The 14,474-nt window shown below is 42.2% G+C and overlaps 1 protein-coding gene and 1 pseudogene across 1 annotated transcript; both read left to right on the top strand.

Annotated features, from left to right (window-relative positions):
- The first annotated feature begins 4,400 nt into the window (after positions 1 to 4,400).
- Positions 4,401 to 7,995, top strand: LOC139535419 (adenosine receptor A1-like). Its single transcript, XM_071334813.1, has 2 exons — positions 4,401 to 4,784; positions 4,958 to 7,995. Exons 1-2 carry the CDS (start codon positions 4,453 to 4,455, stop codon positions 5,604 to 5,606), a joined length of 981 nt encoding a protein of 326 aa, XP_071190914.1. The 5' UTR covers positions 4,401 to 4,452; the 3' UTR covers positions 5,607 to 7,995.
- Positions 7,996 to 10,515: 2,520 nt separating this feature from the next.
- On the top strand, positions 10,516 to 13,839 carry LOC139536499 (uncharacterized; annotated as a pseudogene).
- The last annotated feature ends 635 nt before the right edge of the window (positions 13,840 to 14,474 follow it).

Raw genomic sequence — 14,474 nt, 5'->3', positions numbered from 1 at the left:
TGAGAAATATGAGGACTTTGAGATGGAAGCACACCACAGCAGCTCTGACAGATAAATAAAAGGGACACTTACAAATGTGGCACCACAAATGTGGCAGTAAGCCACTAGAAGCTTCTGTAGAACAACTGTCCCTTTATGGGGGCTGTGACTAGTTAGTTAGTTGGATGACTGCTCAGCAATGAGACTGTGTTACTATCTGTATGTTGTCACTTGTCCAAATGCAACTGTCACGTGTGCTCCCTCTCCGGCATCTAGGTCACCAGGCTGCTCGTTATGGCGCACACCTGTCACCAGCGTTACGCGCATAATGACACTCACCTGGACTCCATCACCTCCTTGATTACCTGCCCTTTATATGTCACTCCCTCCTGGTTTCTTCCCCGGTCGTCATTGTTTCTGTTCCTGTTTCATGTCAGTGCGCTGTTTGTTTCTTGTTTTGTTCCTTGTTGTGTCCATGTATTTATTACATGTATTCACTCCCTGAACTTGCTGCCCGACTCTCAGCTTACATCGTTACAGAATGATGACTCAACGAAGGGAAGCATCAAGGAGTGTTTTTTTGTTTTTGTGTTGGGGGTGATGTCGGTTCCGGGTGTTGGAGTCGGAGCTACCTGGGAGGCCTCAGCCGGTTTGAAGGTTCCCATGCCTCAGTGGGTTCAATAGGCTCCCATGCCTAAGCTGGGTGAACCGTTCCCATGCCTCAACCGAGGCAACCGGGGAGGTCTCAGCCGGCTCATCAGGTTCTCACTCCTCAGCTGGTTCGTCAGGTTTCTGCGCCTCAGCGGAGGTGACCTGTCCGCTCCGGATCCCCGGGATCATCCCTGTGGTTGGCGTCCTGCGGCTGGAGCCGAACGCGCCGGGGAGGGGGTACTGTCACGTATTCTTTCTTTCCAGGGCTCTAGGTCGTCATGCTCCCACGCCTCAGCCGGATCGACAGGTTCCCGCGCCTTCGCAGAGGTGACTGGTCCGCTCCTGATCCCCGGGATCATCATCTTGGTCGACATCCTGCGGCTGGAGCCGGGCGTCGGGTTAGGGGGTACTGTCACGTGTGCTCCCTCTCCGGCCTCTAGGTCACCAGGCTGCTCGTTAGGGCGCACACCTGTCACCAGCATTACGCGCATAATGACATTCACCTGGACTCCATCAGCCCCCATCAGCCCCAGTCGTCATTGTTTATGTTCTTGCTTTGTGTCGGTGCTCTGTTTGTTTCTTGTTTTGTTCATTTATTTATTAAATGTATTCACTCCCTGAACTTGCTTCCCAACTCTCTCAGCATTCATTGTTACAGCAACTGATTAAAACTGTCATAACTGTTGCTCTAAGCTGTCAGTGGTGTTGTTTCATTTCAACTGTCAACATTATGGATTTCTTTAAAATAATGATGCATTAATCAAGAACCATAAAACAAAGTTAGATGTTTACTTTGTTGCAGTAGACACAGCAATGATAAAGAGAAAGGTGTAGTGATAAATACAAGACATAAATAGTCCACAAATACAGATAAATAAAACATATTTACAGTGACAACTTAAAGGGAAACTTGGCCATGAGGCCATTTATCTACATCCCCAGAGTCAGATGAACTCATGGATACCATTTTTATGTCTGTGTCTAGTATGAAGGATGTTGGAGGTAGTTTTGCAAGACAACGCTAACTAGCATTAGCACAATAGCTGGAAGTCAATGGGTATCTGTTAGCATGCTAGCACTAATAACTAACTACCAATCACCATCTTAGAGATCATTTGATGGTCAGACTAAGCTGCCCACATCCCCAGCTAGCCTGGCACCCAAGTTGTTTGAAGTCAAACAGGTACCTTGGTCTGCTCCTTCAATTTGGACCTTAACCACCCACACAACTCACTGACTTCAGCTAGAATGTTTATGTTAAAACCAGGGAATGTCGTGAACTCTTTGCATGGTTTAACAGCTCTGCCTCCCTGACAACCTCCACAAGGGCTAGAATGTCCTTGGTCTGGCGAGCAGCATGATGGATGCCACTAGACTTTGACACCTCCAACTCAGCATCTGCGGTGTCCATCAAGTCCTTGATGACACCAGTAGACCTCCAAATCCTGTCTGCTCAGTCATGTTCGGACCCAGGCCCTGAAAGATAAAGCAAAGGGTTCGTCAGTAGTAGGCATAACTGACTCATAACATGTGTTATAGGCCTAATGATTAACATTGTGATTAACTACACATACTGATATGTATCTTGTATAGTGTGACATACCGGGTTGGAAATTCCACAAGGTGTTGCTGTCCCTCTCTCACTATCTAACACCTCACACTACTGTCCATCCCACAACCCCATGTAGTAATCTAATCTGTCTACAAGGCCCCTGCTGCTTGTGTAGGTGTAGGGTAAAGTTAGATGCTAGATGCTGACCTTGGGCAAATTTGGCTTTTCTCCCATTAATGGTTAAGGTTAGGTTTAGGGGAGGGGAAGCAGATTTTATAGCTGTACCTTGGGGAAACTTCAGCCTGGAGTGCCTGTGCAGTGGCTCCTTGGTTCTACTCCAAGTGGACATTTGTGATGCAAAACCACATCATTCACATATGTCCTCTGGCAATAAGGTTCCCTTTTATGAGAGCTGCTCTCCTCTACACTAATATCAAATGACAAAACCAACATAAATAATGAAATACACAACATTGGATTTGGACTGACAAGGTGTAATACAGTTGTGTGCTACTTTAGTTGTATTGTTCTAGAATCATTGTGTAGATTCTAGCTGTAATATTTTACAATTACTGTTGAAAAGCAGGAATAGTCCCACATTGAGCAGATGCACTTTGCAGTGTCTTCTGTTCTGTTTCCCAACAGCATGCAACTTACCTCCTTCAGACTATGCTGTGTGGGCATCTCGGTAGACAACTTGTTCTGACCTGGGTTTGGGGGATTGGGACACAACTTTTTTAGAGCCCTTGGGGTCTTTGAAGGTGTCGGCTCTCGGTCCCGTTTGTCAGCTGTTGAAGTTGTTGCTTCAACATTGGGACTTGATTCTTTCTCTGCTTCTTTCCATCTTTTAATCTTTCCATCTTTCTCTTCTACTCCACCAACCAAGCGAAGGCACTTCTAATCAATTGTAACCGATCGTCCTGGAACCGAGGTAATGTTAATCCTAATTACATCAGTCATTCGTTCAAAATCATCTAATTTGCTGCCTATGTTGGATCAAATATTTTCTTGGTGCTTGCTAAGGTGCCTTTTATGCACACATTTTCATGTCAACGATGGCGAGAATCATATACAGACATGCTAAGTAGTTACACGGACCTACTTCCTTGACAATTGTTGCTAGTAGTAATGTTGTTTGCCTACATAGAACAGACGCCTGTATATTTGTTAATTTATTTGTTTGTTTGGATCCCCATTACCTTTTTCAGAGGCAGCAGCTATTCTACCTGGGATGCACAAAAAAAACATGACAAGTAATTAAACACTGATAGAGGACAGTCACACAAATGTAAATACAACGATATACTTTGTCAATGTGACTTAACCATGATAATTGACCATCCAATGTTATACGTAGGAGTTTAGCTTCCTCAACAGGCTCGATGGTCACACCCTTTAAACTCCATCTGAGGTTTAGGTCTTAGAGATTGTAGTGAAACGGCGCTCTGTTACTACGTCATATGGTTCATTGGTCTGATTGGTTGAAGGTTGATCCAATTGCCCGCGAAATAATTTAGCGCAGCGGTCTAAGGCACTGTAGTGCTAGAGGCGTCACTACAGACCCGGGTTTGATCCCGGGCGTGTATCACAGCCGGCCGTGATCGGGAGTCCTATAGTGCGCCACACAATTCGACCAGCATTGTCCGGGATAGGGGAGGGTTTGGTCAGGGTAGGCTGTCATTGTATATAATAATTTGTTCTTAACTGACTTGCCTAGTTAAGGTAAGGGTTAAGGTTAGGTAAGGGTAAGGGTAAGGGTTAAGTTTAGGGTTGACAAGACTGCATTCGTGCAGCGAACCATATATGTTAGCTCGGGAGGTCAGGCCGATTTGCGAGGCTATTAATATTTAGCTGTGGTCGCATTGTGGTTTTCACATTGCCTGTGACTCGTGACATTTCGTGTAGGGTTAAATGTAAGAATGTTCAAAAATGCCCTTGCCTCTGAAACAATGATATACTACAAACATTATGACACAGGATATCTAAAATGTTACTTTATTTTCTGCATAGTTGAAACAATTACCATGTATTGTCAATGGGCTATAATGCTTTGCTCGGCAGGTGTATGAATGTTTGCGATATATTTGTTTTGATGTATTTGTGCTTTCAGATCCCTAAATCAACAACACCTAACAATTGCAAAGGGGCGTAGCATTTTCATTATTTTTTTCAGTGAGCAAGAAAACTTCCTCAAAGCCTGCTGGTTATAGAGGAACAATTCACAATAAAGCATACTCAGTCATAGAGTAAACGTCCATTGGACAGCTGACATGATGTCTGGAGGAGAGGTGGTATACACAGTGCTGGAGGTGCTGATCGCCATTGCCTGCTGCCTGGGAAATGTGCTAGTTATCTGGGCAGTGTGGTCAAGCAGTGCTCTGCGGCAGCCCATCTTCTGCTTTATGGTTTCTCTGGCTGTGGCTGACTTCCTCGTAGGGTCTGTGGCCATGCCGCTGGCTGTACTGGTGGATGGACGGGTGCAGACCTCGTTCAATGTCTGTCTCTTCATTAGCTGCGTGGTCATCATGTTGACAGTGGCCTCAGTCTTGTCTCTGCTAGCCATTGCTGTGGACCGATACCTACGTGTCTTCATCCCTCTCAGGTGAGCTGTTAAGGTGACATTTCAGGATGTTTACAGTTGGAAATATTATTCTCCTAGCTGTGTCCCATGTTAACCACATTCTAAGAAAGAAAATCATGCTTGGATGGAATCAGATTCCTTGTTTTCTTTTGCAATGCAATTCATTAAAACATCATACATTTCTGCTTCAACAGGTACAAAAAGACGGTAACAGAGAGAAGATCTTGGGTGGTAGTAGCAACATGTTGGTTTGTTGCTTTTATATTGAGCTTCCCTCCCATGTTTGGATGGTACAATCGTGAAACGTTGTCTCACTCAGAGAACTCAACCACAATCCTCTGCCATTTCCTGGCTGTGATCCCCATGTCATACATCGTTTACTTCAATTTCTTCCTCTGCATCCTCACCCCGTTAATTGTCATGGCTGTCCTGTACATCTACATCTTCTGTACCATCTGGAGGAACCTGAGGGAGAAAGCAGGGCACGGAGCCCAGTCCCACACCTACTTCAGGAAGGAGAGGAGCCTGGCCCAATCCCTGGCTCTGGTCCTAGTGCTGTTTGCCTTCTGCTGGCTCCCCCTACACATTATGAACTGTGCTGCCTACTTTGGCAGCCCGTCAGACATACCCCACACAGCCTTCTATGTGGGCATCCTCCTTTCCCATGCCAATTCAGCGGTCAACCCAGTCGTCTATGCCTTCAAGATCCACAGGATCCAGGTAGCGTACCTGAAGATCTGGAGGAGGTTCTTTGTGTGTCGCGATGACAACCAGGGCTCTCAGAGCAATCATTCCACTGAGCACAACCTCAGCAGCAACCCTAACAATGTGAGCAAAGGATAGTTAATGATGTGTTAAGTGCTGATCCCACAGATTTATTCTCTGATACTTTGAAAAAGACAATCCCAGGGATGCAGATCAGATAAAGTGGTCTACATCATTAATATCATAATGAGCATTATCTTATCATCAAAACCATACTCACATTATATTTAGATTCTTTACTAAAACTTTAGCTGACAAAATTGTTATTTTTATGTTTTTACTTCAGTTTTCATTGATTTTATCAAACCTAATGCAGCTGACCACATGTTGGATTTGTCTTTTCTCCGTGCTTTGAATGGCACAAGCTGTCTGCGATGGATGGTAGAGTTACTACAATCCAAATTGGCCACACAATCCATGCCTAATTTCCGTTGTTTTAAATCAGCCCTACAGACCTCCTGAAAGGTAGAAATACAAGATAGGGATCAATAAATAAATATGAGTTTGTCTGATTTGGGAACAGATAATACCAAACAAACGGGCTGCTCCATCTGTGCCGATAGGTAGCCTATATTCTTTGTCAGTGTGAGACAGAGGGAGGGGAGACGTCACTATAGTGAAATTTGTGTATGCAGTGCCACAGAAATCCAGAAATTCAGCAATTTGTTGATTTGTTGATACATTTAAACAGTATGTGACAAGTACTCATGTACTATCATGCACCCTCTGTTTGTAACAGGCCGGTAGAAAAGGAATGGCAGCAGACGGGGGTAAGCTAGCAATGTTAACTTCTATGCCTTCCCCTAACCCTAACCCTTACCTTAACATCACAAAATTATACTTAACCTTAATGGTGAAACTGCCATGTCCGTTTGCGATATTACTCTAATAAAAAACATGAGCTGGCGCACAACCACCATTGAAAATGATTTTATGTAGAGGTGTTGAATAAACTATAAACTAACGGTGAATAAACTGTAAGCTATAAAAACAAAGAGAGTCGCACACTCTATATATAAACTCCCAGTAATTTATTGGGTAAATCACCAACGTTTCAGCATCACTACCCTGAAGAAGGCACAGTGATGCCGAAACGTTCGTGATTTACCCAATAAATTACTTGGAGTTTATATATAGAGTGTGCGACTCTCTTTGTTTTTATAGCTTATCGTTTGCTATATTACAACAACAAAAAGGTTACTTCAAACAACATTTATTTTTCTCCCTCTGACATCATTGCACGCGCGATAGAACATCAGAGTATGTACGGCATATTTTACCCCGATGCTGGATAATCCTCTCTGTTTCACCAACAAAACAAAAACAATAACACATTTGCTGTTCGCCCTCATGCAGATGTCAGCTTTAACCCGAAGCCCTTTCCTGCAGTCAAATGACCTAGTGGCCTCATGGGTGGAATGTTATTTCTATTTTTCATGAATAAACATGATTCTTTTTAATAATCTGATGTTTCTATTTATTTCAGTCTTCTATAATGTATATAAAGTGTAATATTGGGATGCAAACTCAAAATGGAATACATTTCAACTCTATATCTGACATGGTACATGTGTTTGTCTGTTTTTTAAACCATGTGTGTGAGGTGTATAATATTGTTCCAAAATAGATTTGTTTAAGACTACCAAGAAACACTCTGTGTGAACCTGATTTAGCCCACGGCAGTAAAAAGTGAAAGGGTTAGTTCACCCAAATGAAAAAAATCATATATTGGTTTTCTTTAACCGGTAAACATTCTATGTACAAGAAATGACAGCAATCCGTTTTTGTGTTTGTTAGGTGTTAAGCCTGTGTCAAAATGTTTTCAAAACTGTAACGTTTACCTTAATTCTGATTATTACATCGTGGAATATACAGTATATAGTCAGGGCCTGACCTCCAGGGGGTCCCCGTTGATTTTGTTAGTCATTCTCACTCAGATATCATATTCATATCATATCATATAAGTCATTACAAAATAAAGAACATATGTAGAGTTGCATAAAATGTGTTTTAAAACTGCACAAATGTCTCTCCTCCCATGGCAAAATGGGTAGAATTGCAGAAAATTATAGGCATTTTAATGTCATAGATTTAGCCGGTGGTAACTTGTGGAATAGACACCGGCTGGAATGCGGTTTTAACCAATCACCATTCAGGATTAGACTCACCCGTTGTACAGTATAACTGTTATAGGTCAGTATTTTATTTTAGCATTGTTCAGAGGCGTTGGCATTACACAGCAAATTGCATGTCTTGTGAATGAAACTGAAGGAGAGGATGAAAAGCTTGTAAGTTTCATTTCAGTGTTGCATTTCCTGTGTCTAAATGCCAGTTCCTCAAAATGTATTGTATCAAATAGTTTGTCTATTTCTTATAATTGTTACCTTCTTTACTTATACAGGGGTTTCCCAAGATTGGAGATAAGATGTACTACAGTTATCCAATAAAGAAACCCTTCTCTAATGAACTTTTTGTATGATTATGCTTATTTTTAACGCAACCATTTACACTTCAACTTTTCACATAAGTTTGTGTTTAACGTTAAGAGTGTGTAGACCTACGGTATACAAATAGCTCTGACACTCTTCGATATCATCATATATTTTCAGAGATGAAGAAATCCAATCTAAAGTAACGTTTTTATTTCAAAAGGGTTTGTCAAATACATACTATTACATTGTATGTATTATACAAATGTTGTAATGACAATATTGTGTCTTGATTAACGTCTATTGGCATGGAGCTCATCCCCCTCTCTCCGGCATTATTCCCCTGGTCTTGTGTAAGCACACTAGACGGCAGTGGGATATGTATTTTATTATTGCGATATGGCATATTGCAATAGATGAACGAACACATTGTGTTCCTGCCATAATGATAACATGGCCGGGTACTCTGTATCAGAACTCAACTGACCTTGCTGGCAGTTGTTTCTCTTTTCTTTAAAGAGACGTAAGCTACATACTTTGAGTTTTGTTGACATTCAAACTAGGTCATACTGTAACTGTTCAAGTCATCGGTGTGGTAAATGTAGATGTAGTTGTCCCCCATGATGAAATCGGGCTTTATAACTAGGGCTTTCCAACGTATGTCTACAATGGGGTTGACATCTTGTGACACAAGTAACACAGGGCTGACAAAGGGGCACTTTAACAAGCCTTTATTCACATAAAACTCTCTGTGTGGTCTATATTAAAAAGGGCACTTCGTTTAGTATAACAGGCTTTTAAAATTCAATATTGGTGCACAATTTCTACTTAAAATATCAAAGAGATGCAAAAAGGCACAGGTGTTACTTTTGTGGAACGACCCTGGCAGTAAATGTATAAACCTATATCATGTGTGGTTACTGACCACAAAATAAAGCGTATAGCCCTATAGCATGTATAGTTACTGACAACAAAAAAACTATCTTCAGAATTGAAATTAGGAGTAATCAGATGTATTTAATGCCCTAAAAAGTCAGATTAAAAGACTAGATGCTGGTTTAATAGCTATATTTAACCTTTATTAATTAACAAAACCTTTAATAATGTTACCATAAAACATATCACAAGCCTAAAAGCATTTATTTAGGGCTTGATTTGGTTCTGGAGAACCAACCCTTATTGTTTAGATTTTGCAACACTGATGCATTCTCTGTTGAGTGCATTTCATATCCTTTCATTCTGGAGGAGCTCTGAATCGTGAACCTACAAGAAGGTCTCTGGAGTCCTGCTGCTCATTGGCCACCAAGTGGCGCTGGCGAGGCTATAAACACATTTGTGCTCCAGCTGTTGCTTTATCATAGTGAGATTGCATCCAATGCATTGAGGAATTCAGAGAGCAGCTTTCTGTGGACTTCCTCGTTGCTGCAGACGGTCATTGTGCCTCTCAAGGAAGGCAATAGACTGTATAGTTATCACCTGAATAGGATTCAATCCCTCCCACAAACTATACAACCTACTACCTCACCTCGCCAGAACATATTCAACTGAAAGACTGACGGATGAAGGACGAATGTCATTCAAACACACGTAAAAGAGATACAGTGAGAGGCGACAACACAAACACACTCACCCTAAAGTACACTTTCACTCAAACACAACAGGCCCCAACAACCCAAATAAAGCATTGGGAGGTCTAACAAAGGAAATGTTGCCCGTTCTCATTTTGTCCTGCAACAGTCTGTGAATGGGTGTAAATGGAGGTGATATGCTAATGGGGTAACTTCCCCACAGAGCAGAGACAGGCTGCAGGCAGGTATCCGGGCTAAGATGGGTGAGACGGTCAGGGGAGAACGGTCAATCTTCAGGGTTATTGACGATCAGTCTGTCTCCTTAGGAAAGACAGTAGATTGTATAGTTATCTCAGAGGGAGGACATATACCCCACAACTATTCAATCTACTACCTCAGCCTCAAGGACAGGTGCTTAGTCTGACCCAGAGTCTGACCCAGAGATGAGGTTTAGGAGTTCTACTGTGGGAACTGTGGGAGAGAGAGAAAGAGAAAGAGAGAAAGAGAGCGTTTGTATGGTTAGTGGTTGATCATTACTGTACATAAACACATACGCACACCCTTGCACATTAGCACTCGTACAAAAGCTCAAAACACATAGACACGCACACACACACACACACACACACACACACACACACACACACACACACACACACACACACACACACACACACACACACACACACACACACACACACACACACACACACACACACACACACACACACACACTCAAACACACTACAGGACAGTACATGAAGCCAACTTGAATGAAATCAGGCATTAACAGAAACCCTGCACATATCCAGTTTATTAAAATGACATCCCTCGCAATGGACTGAAGAGGTCGTCTGGTAACAATTTTATAGGGAATTACCTCCAAGGAGCAATTTCCTCTCTGGTTCTGGCTCCGCTGTTTAATCCTGGGCCTGGTTCAAATTCGCCACTACAGAACGAAGCTGTGAAAGCTCAACTGCTTTGCTTCGTATGAACTGTGCTACTGAACTGCGTCAGTTCACAACACCCAGAGGAGTCACCAGCTCGTATTATGGCATCGACAGGTGTGTCCGTGTCACTATAGCAGTTATACGGACAGAAGGCATGTCATGTGATCGCAACGGAATCGCATAAGGTAGCTTTTGCCAAAAGATTAACGAAATAAAGACGAAACGATGCAGGCGCTAAGGAAAGTGTGCTAATTTCTGCAAGCCTAAAGCGTAACTCACTGGCATCCAGAGAGGCTGGCATGTAATAAAGGAGAGCCGCGCCAGGAATTAGTGCCCATTTTTTCTGGTAACTTGGCTCTTTCCAGCCCTACAACCCCACGGAAGCTTGCTGTTTAATTGGTAGCTTATTTAAACATGGCTTCCCCCGGTTGCCTCCCCCTAGCCTGCACAGAGCTGTGTGGATAGCCTGCAAGAAATGCAAAGGAAGGAAGGAAGGGGAAAGGATGAAAACAAAATGGCAGCGATTCGGCCATTTTAGGGAGTTGCTTGGCACTCTTAAGTGACAACATCTGTGGGGCAGAAACCTGTGAAACTCTCTCGCTGCTTCTTTTAATCCATCGTGTTGGATCTCAGATGGATTTTTCTGTTTGTTTTGTCCGGATAAAAGGTGGCACTGTTATGCCCATCTGAGTGGATGAGATAAATGACTTTTACTACTTTCCAGCTTCCATAATTTTAAAGAGATGAAGGTGAATGAAAACCGATAATATTACATCGTTTTTATGCTGACATGGTATTTGGTAGTGAACTATTTTTGTACCTAGTCTCAGTCCTCCCCCTAATACAATGTTGTTTTTTTATCAGTGTGAAAGCCATTCAGTTCTTTGAAAAAGAGCTCAGTGTTAACTGTGCCAACTAGAGTTTGAAGTACCAGCTGGGCAGTGCAGCCCATGCCCCCCAGGGCAATGCTTTGGCTGGGTGGGTTGGGCCGGCTCAGGCAGTGTTATGGGAGACGATGGTCAAACCATGCAGAGGCCCCGCCGCTTTGCAAAAATTAGCATGTAAACCATAGCCTCTGAAAGGCACCAGGGCAGTTCATTAACATTCTGAATTCCTCTTTGGCCTAATTAAGGCAGACAGTGATTGAAATGTTTTGGCAGGCCGCGAGGCTGTTTGTAGGAGTGTCAGGGCCTGCTCAGTGGGGCCGAATGAGAAGGTAGTGGGGCAGGGAGGGAGTGGAGGCCTTAATTGAGATGTTGAATTAATTAGACTCCGAATGGCATCAGCCTCCCTTGACTGGCCACTGTACACAGACGAGACAGACTGAGGGGGACACTGATTTCTATCGACAAAAAATAAGTTCATGGCAACGGTTGAAGGCTTAGAGCTGAATCCTAACTTGATTTCTGAATGCGTTATAAAGTGTGTTAGTTTGAGTTACTTTGATCTTGAAGTTAAGATTCAGCTTATTGAGAAAGAGAGATTCATTCAGGAACCCTTTCTATGAGGTCCATACAAGGCATTATACATGTACACATAATGCACTAGGACAGAGTAATAATGCAGTATAAGCATAGTTATAGACACACATAAGGACTCCTATAAACACATCATTCCATATACCAATACTCCTAATGCATTATGAGTATAATCATTGCCAGTCACTTTTTCCTCAAGGACCACATAGCATTATAATGACCATCGGTGTGATGCATTTCAAACGTTTTTGTCAATGAGCATATTACTGCATCATCATCTTTGTTATGGTGTGTTGTAGCATACTCATAAGCCACTATAAAGTCATCTTTGATTGCTTTAGGTAAAGTGATGAAACGCCTAAGGCAGACAGATATTATACACCATAAGTTGTTGCTATACAATTATAAAGTGCACAGCAAATTGGCCAGGGTTGATTTTTCAGTTGAACATTTCTAGTGTTGATTCAGGACTTCAATTGACTCCGAAATGAACACTCAGTGGTGTAAACCCCAGTGTTGGTGTTAATAACCAGAGTTGCTGCACCAACTGCTGTTCACCAGGTGAAACAGCTAGAGCAGCTTCTGGACTGAGAGAGAGAAGAAGGTGCCATACGAGATGAGACGATAAAAACCCTGAAAGATTACAAAGTCTTACTCCAAGGGGAACTGTTCAAGAAGGAGTACTTCATCCGAGAGGTCACCGGTGTGAAAAAAAGAAGAATCACTTGAAGCCACTTAGGTTAGGAAAATCTATGAGAAGTAGAAATGAAAATAAGACAAAGTACATACTTGAAAGCACATTTGAAAACATGCATCTTGGATATGTGTACAGGATATTGTGTTGTCCTATTTCTCTGGCTTGACCCCATTAAAGTATCCATTTTGAATCTGCAGATGTGAAGCAGTCCAAAGTGGATATTTCCGATCACTCAGCTGATGATTCAGATGTTCATGACACCTCTGCCCTTTCTGACTCTTCGATGGATTCAACTCCCAAGAGAGGCCCAGTGAAACAGAAGAGACCTGCTCCGAAACACTCACACACAGTACACAAACAGAATGGAAGGAAGTCACACTCAAAGACGCCCAATTAGATTCAAGTGACAAATAAGTGAGATTTGAATGAATAGCACAACATCATTGATAACAAATACACATTCATTAAAACTTGTGTCAGTGGATTGTCTGTTATTCCTGAATGTTTATTTAACCACATTTAATGTGCCTCTTTCTCTCAGTGAAAAACACAAGAAGCATCATTGCCAGGTACAAGTTGGCTCTTCAAGGCTTCAAAAATGGAAACTCTATGAGGCCCGCCTTTGAGACTGTTGGACCGGACCGGACCGGGATTGCCCTTAAAGCTTCAGTTGCCGAGCTGCATCTGGCAGCGCCAGACATTCGTAGCCCTTTCCTGCAGTCAAGTGACCTAGTGGCCTCATGGGTGGAATGTTATTCATATTTTTCATAATTTCATATTTAATTACCATTATTTTAAAAAACAGCCAAACAGTTTTGCTTCAGTCCTCTGGGATATATATAAAGTGTAATATTGGGATGCAAACTCCAAAATGTAATACATTTTAGCTCTATATCTGAAATGGTACAGGTGTCTTCTTTTTTTAAGCCCATAACCATGTGTGTGAGGTGTATACTTTTATTTCAAAGTAGATTTGTTTGAGACTACCAAGAAACACTGTTTGACCAATATTTAGCCCACTGCAGTAAAAGCTTTTAACGATTTAGGCCCCTAGAAGTTGCAGAGAGGTTGAAGAAGCTGTCCTCTTTTGTGGAGAGATTTCCGCTCTGCCATGACCACGGATGATGAAAATAAGATCTCACAAATGAAAATGGACAGAGAGCTGTTGCCCATTGCTGGTCCTAAGTAAGAAGTTACTCCGCGAGATATTGCTGCTCTTCTTTGTTATTAAATCGTGGTCCTCTGTTACTCAGCTGGTAGAGCATGGCGCTAGCAACACTAAGGTTGTGGGTTCGACTCCCGCTGGGACCAGCAATTCTGAAGCACTACATTGCTGTGCATTATAATTGCTTAAGATTACACCTATAATGCATTAGGAGTATTGGTATATGGAATTGTGAGTGTATATGAGTCTTTATCTGTGTCTACAGCTATGCTTATAATGCATTATTACTCTATCATAGTGCATTATGAGTACATATCAGGCTGTATAATGCATTACGCAAATGAAGCGTCCTAGAAAGTGTTACCATTTAGGTCATATCCAGACTGTGTACACTTATTTAGTAAGAATGCATTTTGATATGCATTTGCATACAGCACGCTAACCTAAAATAAGATGGTTGCCAATTTCAAAACATTTCATGGTAAAATAGCTTAACACATTAGTAACGCTTGATCCAAAATAATGTTGCAATAATCACTTGTATCGTTTTAGTACCAGGTTTAGTACCAAGAAGCTATAGAACCTTTCGCACACCATTTTTTCCTACATGAAACCCATCATCCTGCTTGAAATGCTTGTAGGCAGTGACTAGCCACTCA

The sequence above is a fragment of the Salvelinus alpinus genome, chromosome 12, assembly GCF_045679555.1.
Source record: "Salvelinus alpinus chromosome 12, SLU_Salpinus.1, whole genome shotgun sequence".
NCBI lineage: Eukaryota > Metazoa > Chordata > Actinopteri > Salmoniformes > Salmonidae > Salvelinus > Salvelinus alpinus.
Note: the sequence above shows the minus strand (reverse complement) of the source record. Positions and strands in the feature narration are given on the sequence as shown.